Raw genomic sequence first — 18748 nt, 5'->3', positions numbered from 1 at the left:
TGATCAAGCATAAACACATTCCACACACTCATTGATATCAGTCCCAAGATCCATGACTTACTCCATGGAAAATCAGTGAAAATGGTACTGTGGTACTGAATTCCTGAATCTGCTCCCTGATCCAGATCAGCACTAAAATTTCATGGGTTCTTCTCGGACCAATAGTGCATTACTCCACCACGTTTTGTGGTAATCCCTCGAGTCATTTCTGTATAATCTTGTTCACAGGAGTGAAAACATAACCTGAGGTAACAATAGATCATTACAATCTGAGTGAACACAGTAAAACTTCTGGATTAATTATGTTTATGTCTTGCTGCAGTAAATATTATGCATTTTAAATCATTACCAAGAGCTTCATGCAACTGGAAACAGACCTGAACTGCTTCCTCCCCACACACAAAACTGACATGTTGTTTGCCATGTTTTCTTTTGCTGTGGCTTGCGTCCTAGTTTCTACTTTGTGAATCTTGCATCTGTCTGACTCAGCGCCAACTAACCAGGTCACATTTATTTTGCAGCCACTGAAAGACGACTACAGTCAGACTCTAAGCAGATGCTTTTTTCATTTTTTCATAATGAAATATTCTGCATGTACCCAGCGTCTGACTCCTTCGCACATCCTGTACCTAAAAAAACATCCACTGCACAAAAACAACATTGTGCACTGTACCTGGTATAATATAACTGATGCAAATCTGCAACCAACAGCCTGGAACCCAGATTCTATTAATCATTGGCTCACATCACAGAGGCCATTTCCTGCAGCTTCCACTGAGTTCAAGTGTGTGTGTGTGTGTGTGTGTGTGTGTGTGTGTGTAATGTAATCATGCCTGTGAATGCTGAGGCAGCTGGCTCTTGATCACATCCTGCTTAACAAGTTATTACAGCTCTTATGATGGGGAGGCGCACTCATTCATTTCCTGATCTTTACTGTGCACACTGCTTGATCATCATGGGTGGGTGGGTTGTGGCGGAGGCTATAAGGAAGTGATGTTGCTGCAAGTGAGGCCTCCTGGATTCCTCCTGAAATATTCTTTCATACTTTTTTTCACACAAATGCAGTTCACTACACAGACTACCAGTACACACCAGAAAAAAGCATTTATCAAAAATACCTGAAGTCACATAAAAATACTGTAACATGTGTATCCAAAGGATGGCTGTAACTACCATCTCATGATAATGGCTGAGGCAGATGAAAGCTACCACAATGAATTCAGAAGACAGAGCCCTTCATTTAACTGGAGAACAGTAATATATGATTGTCAACGTGCTCAAGAAAAACAGGCTAGCATGAATTTAAGCAACACACCGCATGTACAAATATTGCATAGCTCATATAGAGAATATCTGTATGCCCTTAATGCCAATGCTGTGCTTTCATTCACTTCAAGCTTTAACCTTATATCTGATGTGCCATTGTAGGAAGAATGACGTTTTCTCCCAACGAGAGACCGAACCAGGTCAAGCCCTTAATAAGTGATAAAAGGAAAATTCGTTTTTTATCACAGTTGAGAAATCCAGAGTCCGGGGAATCCAGCTTTACCCAATATCTTTCTAACTCGGCAGACTTCAATGAGGCCAGAGAGAACTGATGTGTGATGTTTTTTTGACAATGGAACTGGAGGACAGGCACCATGCTGTGACCAGGACACAGTTCAGGTAGAGTCCTGAGGTTCATCACGCTGTCGACCTTGGAAAGCTTCCACTTAGCCCTCTCAGATTCGTATATGGAAGGTACTGGGGTAACAAAAGAAACAACATGAGGGACATTGAAACAGTGAGGTCATTGCACATGTAGACATACTGATTTACTGTATATCTGAATATAAAGACACAAGAATTAGGAGATGTGTTCAGTGGAGAAAAACGGTGAGGTTATTTACATATAAATAATAAATAGGCTCAGAAGTAAAGTGATGATGTGAGGGTGGCCATGAAATGATGGAAATGATGATCAGATATCTGGGTGATGAAAACTTTAAGTAGCGAGGGACACAGAGCCCACATTGCTGCAGCATGAAAGGTAATGCAGCCTGCTTTCAAAATCCCACAGCTTTTCATATAAAATGAAGTGTACATGATATATTGCTTTTATACATGCACTCTTAAAATGTTACTTGTTGTCAGTATGGTACATTTAATTACCTTAAAAAGTCAGGTGCCCTAGTTATCATATTCTCAAAGTCAGCAAAGGAGAGTTTGTTGTCTCCGTCCAGATCGGCCTCCTCGATGGCTTTCTCACACACCAGCTCCACCTCCTCAGGAGTCAGCTCCTCCTTTGTCAGCTTATTCAGAGTCTTTTCCAGGTCCTCTTTGCACAGGTAATTGTCCACATTGAAATCTGTGGGTAACAGCGGTTACAGCAAACAATGGCTGACTTTCAGTTTACACCGTTCTGGGAACTTTAAAAGAAAATGATAGAGAATCCTTTAGAAATGCAGCAATACCATATATTTTGAAGGCATATATGGCCTTGAGTTCTCTGGGAGCCATTTCACTGAGGACTGAGAACATGTCCACGAATTCATTGAAGCTGAGATTTCCCATCCCGTCCTCTGAGAAAGACTCGACGATCCTGCTTCGAAATGGATTTTCCTGCAAATGAGTGTAACAACAATTAAATATACACCAGTGCCAATATCAATGCAAAAGTAAGACTTACGAGGAGCATATCACAATATAGAGCTCATAGGATGAGAAAAGAGTCCTATAAAAAGCATAAGGAACCATAGGCCTTATGACCATGAGGTTTTATATGCTGTTGTTTGTTTCACATGTGAGCTGCAGCAGTTTTCTGCTGATCACAGGGTTCATCTGAAAAAGGCTGACTTCTTCTCTGTGGCGATGTGGCCAAGCCAATATTTTTCCTCTATTGCTAACCGTTGTGACGGGTGGTTTTATATCTGTTTTATATTAGCTGATTTGGCACAATCTGCAATGCATTTATGCTGTCATTGAAGCCATCAAAGCAGACCTGTGTGTGATGTAAGGATAGCATCTTCGAGCTTACTGCAAGCTCAGCATTTCGATAAACAGCCATCTAAAGCAATGTCATTTCTAATAGGATATTCAGAGACACGTCAGTGGAGCATGAATCAGTCCAATCGACTCAACACAGCTCATTAAAACCAAGTCCCAGTGAGATAGGAATGTATTTATGGTAATGAAGCTGCACAGGACTTTGGGTGAGCATGTATGGCCGAGGCCTCATCAATCCTGGCTTGACTGGTCTCCATCTTCTTCTTGCCACCCTCACACCCCTGTGATCATGAATTTCACAGGCAAGAGTGCTAATTATACCCAGAGCAAGGACACATTTTGAGTGTCTAAGCAAAACCCTTGGTGATGAAATGCGACATGGCATTTCTACAATTTCTGGATGTTCTTTTCAAATGGCAGAGGCTTCAAAATAGGGAGGGATGCATCTATCAGGAAATAGAGGCAGAGCATCTCATGGCACATTAGCTTTCATACACTGTGTCATACAATCAGACGTGTGATGATGTTTAAAAATCAATTCTGGCTTCTAGAAGAGACTGTGTATTGATTGAACCACGTGAGCAGTGGGTGCCACGTTTGTGTCCTTTTGGTATGCGTGTTGTTTAAGGCCCAATGAAGTGCAGTGTAGAATTTGTTGCGACTTGTAGACACGTTACTTTCAATATCAATAAACCTTGAATAAAGAGGCAAACAGTGCCCTGACGGCAGTGAGGGTCAACACAGTAAAAGAAAAACACTTGTTTTCATTGATGCAGTGTTTTAAACCAGACTGACTAATAGAACTTTTATTTTAAAAAGTTGTGAACCTGCATCGGAAGATTGTCACTCGGTTAATAGACCTTTGAGCCAACATGAAAAATAACACCAGTTCAGTAAATCATTAAAACTTGTACATAAGCCACACCGATTAACAGTAAGTAATGATACTCAGTTTAAGAGAGATACATCACAGGACTATAAGCATGAAGTATATAAAGGATTATTTTACCTTTAACTCTGGCATGTTGACTATCAAGGCTAAAGGCAGTTTACAATCAGGCTCCTTGGTGTAGTCCATTGGTACAAGATGTGGAGCCAACTCATGGTATCTGCCATGTAACCTAAAATAAAAGATGGAGAACAATTACTGTGCTGAAGTTTTTTACTCAACAAACGACAACAAAACACCTGAGACATAGACAAATAAGTAGCATGATCAATTTACTTACATGTTATCTATTGATTTATAGAAAGCACAGGTAGAGAGTAACAATTATGGAATAGACAAACTAATGAAAAATAATAATTTAGTAAACTACTTCAAATTTCCTCTACGGTAAAACATGGAGCTGTAGAAACAAACTAACTCTGAGTGTGCTGGACCAGAAAAATCGAATTAATCTTTAAACACAGTTATTCCACTTTTGAACCTTTCTCCCTTCAGTCCATCTCTTTTCTCGGGCTGTAAAATTCTTCAATTTCACGAAATCTATTATTGTGAATCACTGAGGAGGCTGCTTATCACTGTTCATGAGTAATAATGTCATGGCATACCTTTGTTGCCAGAGCGGAGCCATTCATCAGCTGAAATACTGGTCTTAAAGGACAAACTTACTATAATTAAATAAGATAAACCTGACAAAAAGATGGAGGTCAATACGTGCACTGCAGGAAATGAGTGGGTAAACCTGCACCATGACCTTTGAAATGGTTTGAGACTTCTCTGACCTATTTGCCTCTAAAATCTCCTTGGAAATTTAATTGCAATAGCAAATCATGAGGAAACTATTAACAGTAGCATTCATTTACAAATAGTAAATACACATAGGAAGATACAATGAATGTTGCAGTGTCAATGCTGGATAAGACATAAAGCTGAAAGGTTCAAATCAGTGACCTCATGGTGGCCAGTGATAACCTGATGTTACATAACTGTGATGTAACAGCTGCAGCTAGAAACACGCAGTGTTTTATGAAGGTCACATAAAGTGTAGGACCCTATTTTGCCTCTGCTGATTGTCCATTTGGCTTCCAGTCCACCGCTGACCACAGAATCCAATCACACATGCAGTTTGCTGATGAGTGATAAGAGGGCGAACACGATAAATACTGAGTTAGTGAGAAAAAGGCATCTTCACCTTTCTTTATACAAGCAGGTTTGTTATGTGTTGAATTATTGACATTTCAGGTAATTTTCATTGTTTGTTTGTTTGTTTTTTTAATCAGAATTAGGAGGGTATGTTTACATGTGCATTTGTTTGTTCATTATTTAGTATGACAAAAAAACTTGGTTCCTTTTCTTTTCTTTCTCTAACATTGTGATATATATTTTTTTCCCAGAGATCATGATGAAGACAATCAGACATAATCAAGGGACTGGCAACTATGACTGTGTCAAATATGGTGCAGCCTCATGGAACTTAACGGTTCCATCAAGGTTCGAAAATCTTTACTGCACATTAGGGGCAAATCAGACCCTAACTTCCTGCATGCCTGGATTCACATCACCGCTATCCTTACCTAATGTTAGCCCACAACATTTTTGAGTATCTGCATTTAATTAATTTACGTTGCTGCTTATCGTCCAGCATCTAGAACCTCCTGATAAAAGACACTGAAACATGAGCATCACTGGTCAATTTGATTAAAGAGAAAAGCAGGGGTCTTTTTTAAATGCCCATTATCCAGGGACTGAGTCACAGGAAGAGAGGAATGACGCTATACCCAGTGAGCCATGATACCCAGCGCAATCACCAAGAGTACATTCATATTTATTTCATTTTTTAGGTGTTGAGGATGCACATGTTGACAGAGGTAGAAACGTGACACTTCATCGGGCAGTGCTGAAAACAACACCACAGTCAAAAGGTCAACGTGACTTTCAGAGGTTTCAGTAACATCCTGATAATGCTGCAGGACGACATGGTGAGATTGACGGAAAGATATGAGAAGATTGTGAATGTATCAGAGGAGAGAATTATTTCTATGTGATTCTAAGAAATGTGGCAGCAACTAAACAATCATTGACAGTGTTTGACCGTTTTGCTTCATTTCGTTTTGCGCGTACACATTGAAAACAATGTTATGTTTAATTTAAATTGTATTATGTCAAGTGGTTGCACAGAATGAACTTGTCGAAATCAAGATATAACTTTTAAGTTTAGTGTACATACTTTTTGATTTGTTTGTACTTTTTTACAATTTTTTTTGAATAATTCAAGATTAATTACCATAAGATTCAATAACACATTCAAATCTGTTAAATAAGCCAAATTGAAACATGTGACAGTTACTGTACAAGGAGTCAAATTTCAGTGCAGCTTTGCTTTGTTTAATTAAACTCCTGGTGAGGTAGATCTATAAACAAACCGGAAATCTTCTTGTAATGTCTGATTGTCTTCATCACGATTCTGCCACCCAAAAAAAAAAAAAAGATTACACATCAATAGTGTGCATTTATGCCAAAATCCAATATCTGAATGTTGTAAATGTTGTAATCAGAAAACACAGATGTTATGGTGTTGCTCTCCAGTTCCTCTATGGAGGAAAAAGGGAAATAAAACATAGCCTCCATATGTTTTGGTGATGATATGTTCATGGTTTATTATGCAGTCTGTGAGGACCATAATCAAGATCTACACTTCATAAAACTTACCGCAGAATTTCTTTGCGGGTGAAAAATGTACAGTCCTGCAATGAGAAAAACACATTTTTTGAGTTTGATAAAGAACTGTGTGTCAAATATAATAACATTACTTTTCCTCTGACAGTCATGTGAACAACCCTTACTGTAAAAACGCTCATTGAGGTGTCCAGTTTCTTCTAAATGAGGAATGTGTTTGGGTGTTGTCACCTGCCACTTACGGTAGGAGCGATGAGGCAGAGAGGAACATGATCTGCTGTTGTCTGACATGCATGTACTGGCACACGCATTATCCAACAGCCCGACTGAGAGCACCTCAGTTTACATTTTCTCATGTGCCAGTTGTGTCTGAGCTGTGTCTCCTGAGTGTGAGGCCAGCTGAGCTCCAGAGAAAATATATGTATATAAGAAGAAATAAAAGCAAGGAACCCCATTCACTGTGACACCTCAAGTCTAAAACAAGCCTACTGAGGATATGCAGGTTAATTATAATTGTGTGTGAATATTTATAGCAATGTCTGACAATGATATCACAGCCTGCTTGTATCCTGCATACAATATGATGGAGCCTTTACACATAGAAAATATAGAAAGTGCAATGGGAACATCTTATTTCTTCTAGGAGAATCTACAAAACTTTGGTCAATTGATTACGCATCAGGTGGTATATCTAAAACATTTGATCCAAAAAAGTACGATGTCACATTGATTGATATTGAAGTGAGGCCTAGACAAAAAGCAACAGTATTTCTAAGAAGGACTTTTAACAACCAGGAGTAACCAGAGAGGCTCTTGAGAACCAAACTGTCTCCTGAGAGTAGAGTTTCACAGCATATCACTCTGACTTGGCATCAATTATTGAGTCCACACCTAATCACATGATAAACCTGTGCACATGAAGATGAAAAACCTGGATTATTGTTCCATGAAGAACATTATAAATCAACCGACAGCAGATCCTCCACTTTGCAATGAAATCAAGACCTTCAGCTGTGAGACTTGATTTAATGTATTTAAACAGTGGAGTCATAAATGATAACACTTCAACTGGTAATTGGTTATTGCCTATATTATTATTTGCTTATGTGAAATACAGGACCACCTTCTTAGATTGAAGTTAAGCAGTGTTGACGACCAAAGATGAGTAAATAAATTCAATTCTTTCTCTCTCCTACAAATGTTATATTATTTTATTTTTGCTCTACTTTTACTTAAATCCAAGGCACATGGAGGCTCCATCAGGAGTGATAGGTCAATACCAAATATTATTATTATTATAAGCAAAATCTCTTATAATGTTGTATAAGCAAAGCTCCACATGCACAATTTCAATTGATTTATTAGCCTCTAAGATGATTTTTGTGATCCTGGTGGGTTGAACATGCACAGTATATATATATATATATAATCCACATACAGACACAGACATGCACCCTCACCTGGTAGGCATCAAGCTGCTCGTCAGTAAATATAGTTTGTTTATTACCCATCTTGATCAAGTGATCTGCTGCTTGAACATCCGGAGCCTTTTCTCAATGAAAGGCATTTAGTCTCCTCACAGGACAAGTCCAGGACGCTGGATAAGTCTCACTGAAATGTCTCTGGTGTCCTTACAGCTGATGTCCTCCCTCACTGCAATACTGTAGAGCATTTAGTATAAATAAAGAGCAGTTATTGTACTGGATGTGTCCAGTTGAGCCAGAGGAGTCTGACAGCGAAGTCCAGGGAGAGCAAACTGATCTGCTTCTCTTTAAGCCCCTCGGCTGCTCTGCACTGGAGTCAAGACAGACCAATGAGGATGCAGGTAAATAAATAAATAATCTAACAAATAAATAAATAAAAACACAACCTGCTGCTAAAAGGAGAAGCTGTCCATATATTCAGGCTGAAGTACATTGTGTATAATAATAATAATAGCATTAATAATAATAATAATAATATATATATATACTAATATAATATAGTTGTTATTTGTATTATTATTACTATTATTGTTTATAATAATATGTATGATAATAAACAATTTAATATAATAATATGTATAAGAAATAATTATAGTAGTAGTAGAGGTAGTAACAAAATATTAATAGTAAAAATATAGATTGTATATGTAAATATTTATGTATACGATCATTTGTATTAAATAATTTACAACATGTAATACATAATTGTTATTACGACTATTATAATAACATAACTGTTATTACATTTTATACTGAATAATTCCATCTACATTTTTTTAACTATGTGTTTGGTTTACTTACTTTTAACCTGCAATGTACGGTGACTGCAGGTATTCCAAACATGAAGGCTATATAGATAGATATGTTCACCACGATAATAACATGATGTCTGATTCTACAGCACCTTTAAGATTATTTACAATAATCAGATTTCTAAGTGTGCATTGTCCCTCATTGACATACGATCATTTTGATGGGATCAGATGTAAACCCACTGTTTGCTGTTGTACTTCACTCTGATCCTCACAGGGATCATCTCAGTCACTGCCCAGAGTTTACAAGCGCTCCACTCTCCACCGCCACAGAGGAACCTGTTGCTCTGAGGCAACATCTCACTCCCAAACTCTGCAACACTTTCTGCAGACGTGTCTCCATCTGGCAGCGGCCGGTGAAAACAAAGCATCCCCCTCCCTGTGCGCTCCTCCTGGGCTGAACCGCCGCAGACACCGAGGTCCGTCTCACCCAACATCCACCTGCCTGTGACTGGCTGCGGGAGCAGTGCGTGTGGACACTCCGGGACAGATGCCTGGTTCACACTCACACCAACACAACCACAGCCTCGTCTTGTCGCCGCGCTGCTTCACGCCATCGCTCTCGATCTCCACATTTATTACAGGCAAACTTTCCCACGATGGAGTCGAAGCGAGATAAAGACCAGGGTAAGTTGTGATGGATGTAGCTTGTTGCTACGTCGCTATGCTAGGCGCTAGCGGCGTATGCTAAGGCTTATGCTAGGGTGAAGCTAACGGGGTGTCGTTTGTTCCGCAACATTTTGTTTACGTGTGTCGTCTCCAGAGAGAGAACAAATGATTTCATGGAATAACCCACCCCGCGTTTCAGCAGCTGTCGCCCTCATGACACCGCGCAGCTTCACGAAGCTAACAACATGACCCGGGGACGAGCTACAACTAAACCCCATCACTTGGGATGTTTTCTGCAGGTGTCAACACGATGCATGCGTTGTTTCCTCCGTGCTGTAGTGGTGCAACAGTCACCAAGGTTATTTACGTCAGAAGCGAATGAAATGAAATGTAAATCTGGAAATGTGACAGAATGAATGGGAACCTCCAGCGTCATTATGTGTGATTAACCTGATGAGTGTGCCGCTGCTGTCTGCAGGATGTCTGCAGGATGGTTTGTCTCAGCAGGCTCATGCAGCAGCATTCATGTGCACTCAAGAGTTACTGACTTTCTCTGCCTGAGGAAAAGGAACCCAAATATAACTCCCATGCAACTGTTGAGACATCACAATCATCCCACACGACAGCACATCAGCCTTGTTTGTTTGTGACCCTGCAACTGCATATTGTCAGTGTGCTGCCACATATGAAATTCAGGGATTTGCTTGGATTCGTATTTACCATTTAAATGTGATTGCACAAGCTATTTTCATGCTCCACCATAAACGGAAGAGACAGCGTGCCTCCAGCACGGTGCTGCTCCGGTGCTGACTCACAAGTAAGATTTCTTGCATGTATAAGAATAGAAAAGTGAACGCTCTTCGCTGTTCTGCAGATGCAGACTGTGAGAAGGTAACCGCTGTGCTGCTCAAGGGACGAACAGGAGAATTTGATCTGGAGTCCATACTCTTTCTCAAATTGAGAGGTCTCGGTAAGATGAAATGAATATTTCAGTATTTGTGGTCTTTCCAAATTGCATCAATGTTTGGCATTATTGTTTTTTTGTTTGTCTTACAGGAATACATGATCTTGGATGCATTGGGGAGTGTGTAAATTTGGAGAAACTGGACCTCTCTGGAAATAATATCACAAATTTGGCTCCTTTAACGTCTCTGCGGCTTCTTTCTGTACTCAATTTGTCTGCGAACAGGATTTCCAATTTAGGTAAGATTTCAGGAGCAATGGTTTTATTGATCTGTAGTGCTCTGGTAAGATTCTATCATTTATATAATTTCATTTTTTGTGTTTTTTTAATTTAATGTTATTACTTTTGCACTTCCAGAGCCCCTGCGCAGTTGTGACAGTTTACAGAACTTAAATGTAGCTGGGAATATCATATCCAGGTACTGCTGTAACGAATACTTCACCTTAATGAATAAGTCAACATGGCAAAAATTACGACATCGATGTTTGGCATGAAAATATTAAGTATAATATTTTATGGCCCAGTAAAATGATCATGTCTGTGTTTTGTTTTCACCAGCATTGAGAGCCTTCACTGCCTTCAGTCTTTGAGAAAGCTAGAAAATATACGTTTTAAAGACAACACCTACAATTATACTAATCCAGGTATGTTATTCAGTAAATTTTTTCTATAACAATTTAGTGGATGGTAAATCTTGATTAGTGAACTCACAATGCCTCTCCTTGTCAGTGTGCAGGAACACATCATATAGAACCATAGTTCTGGAGATGTTCTCCAACATTAAGGTGCTGGATGGTAAGATGTTTTTTTATATATTCTTATGCATTGCATTAAAACTCGAATAATTGTGAATGTTTCCCAAGGTCTGTGGATTTGTTTGTCTAAACTGTAGGTGAAAGAGTGGTCGGACGTGGCAGTGACTTGTACCAGTTATGCAAAGACATTGATGACACCATCAAAGGTACATTTTTTAACTAGTATGTAAGTGTATAATGTTTTTACTGTGCATTTAAGAAGTATTCAGACCTTGTGTTGCTGATTTATGCAAAAAAAAAAAAGTTTTTACTCATCAATCTACACACAATAGCCAATAAACACTAAGCAAAACAGCATTGTAGATATTTGAATTCAATTCAAATTCAAAACCACTTTATTTGTCCCTGGAGGTCAATTCTAAGGCGCATAGAGCTTGACAAGACAACAAGTAAAAACAAGAACGAAAACAACGATGACATCAGTGCAATTCCCACGGGAAGTTAGAAATCAGTGCAGTTTACTAAAATTAGAAAGAGAGAGAAGTGTGTATGAATGTAAAAGGACAGTGAACAGGATAACGGCTATGAAACCCGATTGTAAGAACGTAGATAAATACTGAATGATTAAGGTGATCGGAGTAAATAAGTAATACAGGAATAAATTATGTAATAGTCAAGGTGAATGACGAATATATGTACAGGACCAGATACATATAGTTCTCTACCAGCCTGTGATGTTTTCCTGGTCAAGTAAGTCGTTATCAGGCTGAAAAGTTAAAGCAATGTGTTTTTTTCTTTCTCTATGAATCTTAAGCTGGTTTATATAAGAATGGACAACTTGTTGAACGTCCTGATTGCAAGCCATGGGTGGAGGATAGTTACTGGGAGATAAAGCGTTCGAACAACGCCATAATCGAAGAAGCCTACAAACAGTTTAATGGTAAGATGTTCTCTGGATGACTGTTTTGCATGTGATCTGATCAACTGTCAACTCAACCTCATCGTGTCTGCTTTATTGTAGTCTATGTAATCATTGTCCTTTATTTTACTCTCTACAGATGTTCTTCATGAATGCAGACTCCTCAACAACAGAGCCACACATGTCATTTCTCAAACTGAGAGATCAATGAGCTTGAAGAAGCAGCCGAAGCAGTATGCCATCTAAGTTGGGCTAACTTCAACAACCTTCGTTGTATGATATCCTATGTCTCATGTACTGTAGGCTTTTTAAATTTTTAAGCTATATCCAAATGCTTGATAAGTATGTTTGCCAGATCCACTTTATCTGTGTTGCAGTGCAGGCATTTGTTGAAACTTTATCGCATCCTATGCATTGGGTATTGGACAATACATGCAAGTGTTTTAAAAGCCTTTATCCATACTGACACCCCTCAGTTTGGTTCAAAGATGTCTTTACTTGCACGGTGTGCATTTTGTGCCATGTTGTAGCCTGAACTTATGAATTTATGCTGAGAGCTAATGCTGCTCAAGAATTAAGAGCTCTTTTCCATTTTCCATTGCTGGATATACGTTTGGGAGTTAATGTGTCCCATGCTGTATGCTTTCTTAGTATGGTAAACTTTTGCAAAAAGTGAATGAATGATTGTTCCAGCTGTTTCTACTTGTTTTATACCATAGACTTTATTATGTGTATGACCAACCTGTAGAAAATACAGTGCTTATAAAGGTGTAAAAGTATAGTTCACTATTGGTATTTGACTAATTCTTACTTTTATACTGATGCACACCCTGTGTACACATACAGAGCCAAAGAAAGTGTATTAATAATGTGTCTTCAGTAAAGAAAGGAGCCACACACTGAAGGATGCCATGCACGGTGGAATTTGTAGACTCTCAGTAACAGTCTACTGGCGCCACCTGTTGGCGGTAATATATGCTACAAAATTGTCTGAGGCACACATGTATTTGAGTGCCACATCTGCGAAGAACAAGTGTTTTAAATAAGTGCACATTCTCATAGATGAGTTCAATGATCCATAGACACATTATACAGGATCAGCAGTGGCAGTGTCCAATCAACAGGAATCTGTGAACTCTAAACTATTCATATATGCATTCTGTAAGTAAACAACCTTCCACAATCCAAGTGTAGAAAATAGCTTTTTGGTAGCTGGTCTGTTTAAAGTATCAGGACTGGAGGAGAGATGTTTGACAGTTTGTTTATTTTGTAGAGTTAAGTTGAATGTTATGGATGGTTTAAACCGGTGAAAAACATACAGTATAAAAGCAACACTCAGTAAACAGGAAGTACTCTAAAAGGAAACCATCTAATCAGAGTACTTACTATTCAAAAGGAATAGCAGCAACTTAACAAATATCAGTTTCTCAAATAATGCATCCGATGCACAGTCAACTTCAGCTAACAAAACTTCAGGCAGCATCACAAGAGAGTGCCGCAGTAAACTAAGAGTGGCGGCAGAATTTGGATTACGAAGCCTAACGAAGATATTTTCATTCAATACATGTAGCAGGGTGATGGTAGCAAGGAACAGAAGGGAGAAGAGAGAATTGCTTATAGTTATAATAACAACACACTTTTCATAGGAAAATATCCCAATGGTTATGTGTCAGGACAGAGAAACTGTACATCTCGTGTCATGCAGTGCACACACTACTGAAATATGGGAAATTGCTGTAGAGATAATAATATAATCCATGCTTGGGAAATTCATGAGAAAGTATACAAATAAAAATAAGATTTGCTATGAAATATAAAATAAAATAAAATACAGATAATATCTACGTATTATTATTGCTATTATTATATATATCATAGACTTTTCTTTGTATGCAGTCTGTGACTATAGGACGAGAACTTGACTGACAATCAGCGCCTAACGGACTAACACCAGCAGGTGGCAGTAATGTGACATTGATCGTGACGGTAGAAGCCAAACGAGGAAGAAGTGGCTCCTCTCCTGCCGCAGTTCAGTGTCGACCTTGGTCTGTGAGCTGATGATGGCGGGGAAAGCGTGGAGGTCAGCGGTACGTACCGTCAGTGTGTCAGTGTCACATGTGTTGTACCAAACCTCTGCTGCTGTGTCGCAACAGCAGTCAGTTGACCTCAGCCTGTTTCACTGACGCTCCTTCATTCACAGACTGACATCTGCTACCTAGCTAACTAGCCGTGCTACTTGCTTGTAGTTACTATAGCAACCTCATTCCTCACCGCCAGCTAGCTCCTACGACATGTCTGATATTATGTGATGATCGTGGTGATGATGCATGTGGTGACAGTTTGTGGCTGATTGCTCAAGTTTAACATGTTACTTCAAATCTACGCTAAGGCAACACATGTTCGTATCATCTGCAGATTCTTAATCTACTAAGACAGTGGGGTTTATCGGTCAATGACAAGGATAAAATCAAGGCACAGGAAGTAAGTTAAACATGTAAAGTTGACTGTCCCCGCTGGGTTAGCACAATAGCTAGCTAGCAACGACCCTCTCCTCCGCTTAGATCTGAAGTTGACATTTTGACCTTTAATGTAGGCATTCTGTGTGGGTCCTTTATCCATTGTCCTTCATTAAGATGAAAACATTTTATTTAAGGAGCAGCTCCTGCTGTAAGGAGTATCCTCTCCCAGAGAATATATCTGTCTGTCTGTCTATCTATCTATCTCTCTCTGACAGTCTATCCATCTATCTCTCTCTGTCTCTGTCTGTCTGTCTATCTATCTGTCTGTATGTCTGTATGTCTGTCTATATCTTTCTATCTATCTATCTATCTATCTATCCACCTATCCATCTATCCATCCATCTATCATCTATCTATCTATCTGTCTATCTGTCTGTCTCTGTATGTCTGTCTATATCTTTCTGTCTATCTGTCTATCTATCTATCTATCTATCTATCTATCCATCTATCTATCCATCTATCTATCTACTCTCTCTTTTCCTAGTACTGTATGTCCCCTGCCCCAGTAAGTTCACTGTGCCCAGTCTTCTTCAGTTCTTAATGGTTTCCTCAGTCAGAAATACACAGCATAGTATTCATGACTTAACTCATGCAATAGAAGTGAGACGGCTTTTGAAAAAATAAAAAGTATTTAATGATATTTTTATATTTCTGATTGTCAGGTGTCGCAGGTGGTTGGAGTCTTGATGAGAGAGACTCCACAATCCAGGACGTTCACCCGGGGGGTACTTATCTTTCCTGTGGAGATTTTGTTTCATATAACTTATTGATTGTATTGACTTGTGACTCTGAAGTGAATAATTGTTCTATAATCACTGAGTATTATTTGTCTTTGTTCTGCCTCACAGATGCAAACTGTCACTTTAATCCCTGGTGATGGAATTGGTCCAGAGATCTCCAATGCCGTCATGAAAATATTTGAATCAGCTCAAGTAAATACTTATATTTTAAGTCGTCATTTTAGATTCTTTTTATTTTTAAACAGCTTTATTCAAACTAAGATTGTGCTGCTGTACGTTTTTAAACTAGGCACCTATTCAGTGGGAAGAGAGAAATGTTACTGCCATTCAAGGACCTGGTGGCAAGTGGATGATTCCTCCTGACGCCAAAGAATCAATGGACAGGAACAAAATTGGCCTGAAAGGTACATTTTTACAATATTTACCAATAAGTTATTGTTAATGGTGTTGATGATATTGCTACAATTTTTTTCTAGGGAGTATGAACTGATTCCTCTATACATGTTACTTTTCCCCATTCATTCCCACAGCAGATATTGAAGAATTAGATCATTTATAGATATGAATTACATTTGCCAATGACACTACAAGATCAGTTATTCTATCATTTGTGTCAGAGAAAGTGCTTTAAAGTAAATAACAAATGTTTCTGTTAATTGCTGTTAAAAATAAACATGGCACATAAATGAAGATCTTATCCATTGAATAGGTGTTTGTGTTGAAAGGTGAACAAATAAATAATTTTGAGGTATTTAATAATATACAGGTCCTCTGAAGACACCAATAGCTGCCGGTCATCCCTCTATGAACCTGCTGCTTAGGAAAACCTTTGACCTCTATGCCAATGTGCGGCCCTGTGTGTCCATTGAGGGTTACAAAACCCCCTACACTGATGTGAACCTGGTCACCATCAGGGAGAACACGGAGGGAGAATATAGTGGGATCGAACATGTGGTAAAAAAAACTTCACAAATTACGCGTCAAATTTTCACATTGTATTTTTTTTAACTCTTTTTCTACATCAACATGCATAAAATCAAAATGTTGGCTGTTTCCTTTAGCTCAAAACCCTTGTATTAATGTCTTTGATTTAATTCCTCAGATGTAATTATTCAGTATTATAGTACTGTGGCATTCACATTCACTGTTGATTCATTTCAGATTGTCGATGGAGTTGTACAGAGTATTAAGCTCATTACAGAGCAAGCCAGTCAACGCATTGCAGAATATGCTTTTGAATATGCCAGAAACAATCAGAGGGCCAGTGTTACTGCTGTTCATAAGGCCAATATCATGTAAGTTGTCTTTATAACAAATTAGTTTTTGTACTTTGTTATTTTAAAGTTGTTTGCGGAAATTAAAGGGTTGTCCTCTATTAATTTTTTCTATAGGCGCATGTCGGATGGGCTTTTCCTGCGAAAATGCAGAGAGGCTGCTGAAAAGCACAAAGATGTGAAGTTCACCGAGATGTACTTGGATACTGTGTGTCTTAATGTAAGTGCCAGTTACTTTTATTATGAATTAGTTTTAGATGGATGAAAAGCAATTCGCTGTGAATATTGTATATTTAACGTCCCATTATGTTTTTACAGATGGTGCAGGACCCCACTCAGTTTGATGTATTAGTGATGCCAAATTTGTATGGAGACATCTTGAGGTAAAACAGATCATTAAATTACAACAGAAACCAACATCTTTGCTTTGCAGGAAACACAGTTGTTCATACAGCAAATCCTCCATGTTTGTGTCTGCATTTAAACACAAAACTGTGCATTGTGTCTTTTTGTTTTACTCTACATGTAGAAATGTGTTGAGAGCAGTGCTGACTAGATTGAATCAAGCAGACAGTGTATTAGCAGAAACTAGTCATGTGTAACAATGACAAAAACCTCTATCACTAAGTACCATGCAGTTTAAGTGTATGTACAGCAATAAATCTGAAGTTAAAACTACATGTGTTTACAATTACAGTGATCTTTGTGCTGGACTTATTGGAGGTCTTGGAGTGACTCCAAGTGGAAACATTGGAGCCAATGGTGTTGCCATATTTGAGTCGGTATGTCGTTGATATATTCAGAAAATCGTGGTGTGGGACGAGTTATTGAAGACACGTGAACCTTTTGTCTACATATTTTTTTATCTTTTAAGAAAATTTAATTATAATGATTGGTTTTGATTAATTTCCTCTTGTCAGGTTCATGGAACTGCACCAGATATCGCAGGACTAGACATGGCCAACCCCACCGCCTTGCTGCTTAGTGCAGTCATGATGCTGCGGCACATGGGTCTGCACGGCTACGCCAAGAAGATCGAAGCTGCCTGCTTCGACACCATTCGAGACAAAAAGGTAAACCACTTTTCAAGACATTAAGACACACATGCACGTCTGTTTATAAGTTCCCATTCTGACTTATTATGTTTTTGTCATCCAACTTCAAGGTTCGCACAAAAGACCTGGGAGGAAACTCAAAGTGCTCACAATTCACAGATGCCATATGTCAAAGAGTGCGTGATATGGACTAATAGGATCCTAATGTGGCTGTGAGTCGATTGTTAGAGTTGAGGTCTATTAACTTAATCATGGCATGTTGTATCTGCACATTTTAAACTGAAATATGTATTTGAAAAGATACTGAGGATTTTGAGATCCTGAAAGTTTTATTTTTTCCACACTTCCAAAGCATTGTCGTAAAACGTTGGACCAACATATAACACTGCATATGTTATATGCATATATTCTAAAAGAGATTAATATGTGGTGGACATTGTCCATTTATTGGCTGTATTAAGCCTCCTATGTAATTTATTGGACACTGTTATTTCATCATAAAAGGTGTAATTTGAGCTTTTATAATTTGAACATTATCAGGCTGCTTGACATGAAACTTGTCTGAAAATGTTTTGCACTCGTCTTGTTGTTCAGGTCATTGTGTTCTTTGCTGCAAATATCATGAATGTGCAATATAAAGAAAATGAGTATTACATCAGAACATGTGGGACTTTTTATTTAATGACTGTTCTTGGCTTTATTAGCTCACTCCACTAACGGCAATAATCCCTGTGAGGGGGGGCTGTTCATTTGTTCACATTGGTATAAACCATTTAGTGAATACTACCACGTAGCAACACATTGTATTTCAATCAGGAAAGTTATGTCATAGATGATCTATTTGGTGCTGAGGTCTAGACACTGGTGGTGTTTGATGGAATGTAGAGAATGTTGCGAATGTGAATGAGATGAGATTAGTCAAGTTAGTCCAGCTTGACCAGACTGGATATAAAGACTGGAGGAGGCTGACAGTGAGTCACTGAAATTACAGCTGACACACGAAGAGGAAA

At 38.6% G+C, this 18748-nt stretch overlaps 3 protein-coding genes across 5 annotated transcripts; 2 read left to right on the top strand and 1 right to left on the bottom strand.

Annotated features, from left to right (window-relative positions):
- Nucleotides 1-294: 294 nt before the first annotated feature.
- On the bottom strand, nt 295-8268 carry cib2 (calcium and integrin binding family member 2). 2 transcript variants are annotated; one of them, XM_020078468.2, is made up of 6 exons: nt 8068-8268; nt 6641-6675; nt 3995-4106; nt 2454-2601; nt 2152-2347; nt 295-1743 (listed from the first exon to the last, which is right to left on the bottom strand). In XM_020078468.2, exons 1-6 carry the CDS (start codon nt 8116-8118, stop codon nt 1722-1724), a joined length of 564 nt encoding a protein of 187 aa, XP_019934027.1. In that variant the 5' UTR covers nt 8119-8268; the 3' UTR covers nt 295-1721. The 2 variants fall into 2 exon arrangements, with proteins under 2 accessions (XP_019934027.1, XP_069383951.1); XM_069527850.1 differs by lacking the exon at nt 8068-8268 and having other exon boundaries at nt 6641-6937.
- An 862-nt stretch (nt 8269-9130) lies between these two features.
- lrrc61 (leucine rich repeat containing 61) lies at nt 9131-12936 on the top strand. Its single transcript, XM_020078466.2, has 9 exons — nt 9131-9530; nt 10387-10482; nt 10569-10715; nt 10834-10894; nt 11035-11120; nt 11206-11271; nt 11369-11437; nt 12046-12171; nt 12290-12936. The coding sequence occupies exons 1-9, from the start codon at nt 9503-9505 to the stop codon at nt 12394-12396; spliced, it is 786 nt and encodes a 261-aa protein (XP_019934025.1). The 5' UTR covers nt 9131-9502; the 3' UTR covers nt 12397-12936.
- Nucleotides 12937-14086: 1150 nt separating this feature from the next.
- idh3a (isocitrate dehydrogenase (NAD(+)) 3 catalytic subunit alpha) lies at nt 14087-18399 on the top strand. 2 transcript variants are annotated; one of them, XM_020078668.2, is made up of 12 exons: nt 14120-14237; nt 14566-14631; nt 15332-15394; nt 15518-15601; nt 15699-15813; nt 16176-16363; nt 16571-16704; nt 16801-16903; nt 17002-17066; nt 17381-17465; nt 17604-17756; nt 17849-18399. In XM_020078668.2, the coding sequence occupies exons 1-12, from the start codon at nt 14208-14210 to the stop codon at nt 17930-17932; spliced, it is 1170 nt and encodes a 389-aa protein (XP_019934227.2). In that variant the 5' UTR covers nt 14120-14207; the 3' UTR covers nt 17933-18399. The 2 variants fall into 2 exon arrangements, with proteins under 2 accessions (XP_019934228.2, XP_019934227.2); XM_020078669.2 differs by lacking the exon at nt 14566-14631 and having other exon boundaries at nt 14087-14237.
- Nucleotides 18400-18748: the final 349 nt, after the last annotated feature.

The sequence above is a fragment of the Paralichthys olivaceus genome, chromosome 7, assembly GCF_024713975.1.
Source record: "Paralichthys olivaceus isolate ysfri-2021 chromosome 7, ASM2471397v2, whole genome shotgun sequence".
In the NCBI taxonomy this organism is placed as follows: Eukaryota; Metazoa; Chordata; class Actinopteri; order Pleuronectiformes; family Paralichthyidae; genus Paralichthys; species Paralichthys olivaceus.
Note: the sequence above shows the minus strand (reverse complement) of the source record. Positions and strands in the feature narration are given on the sequence as shown.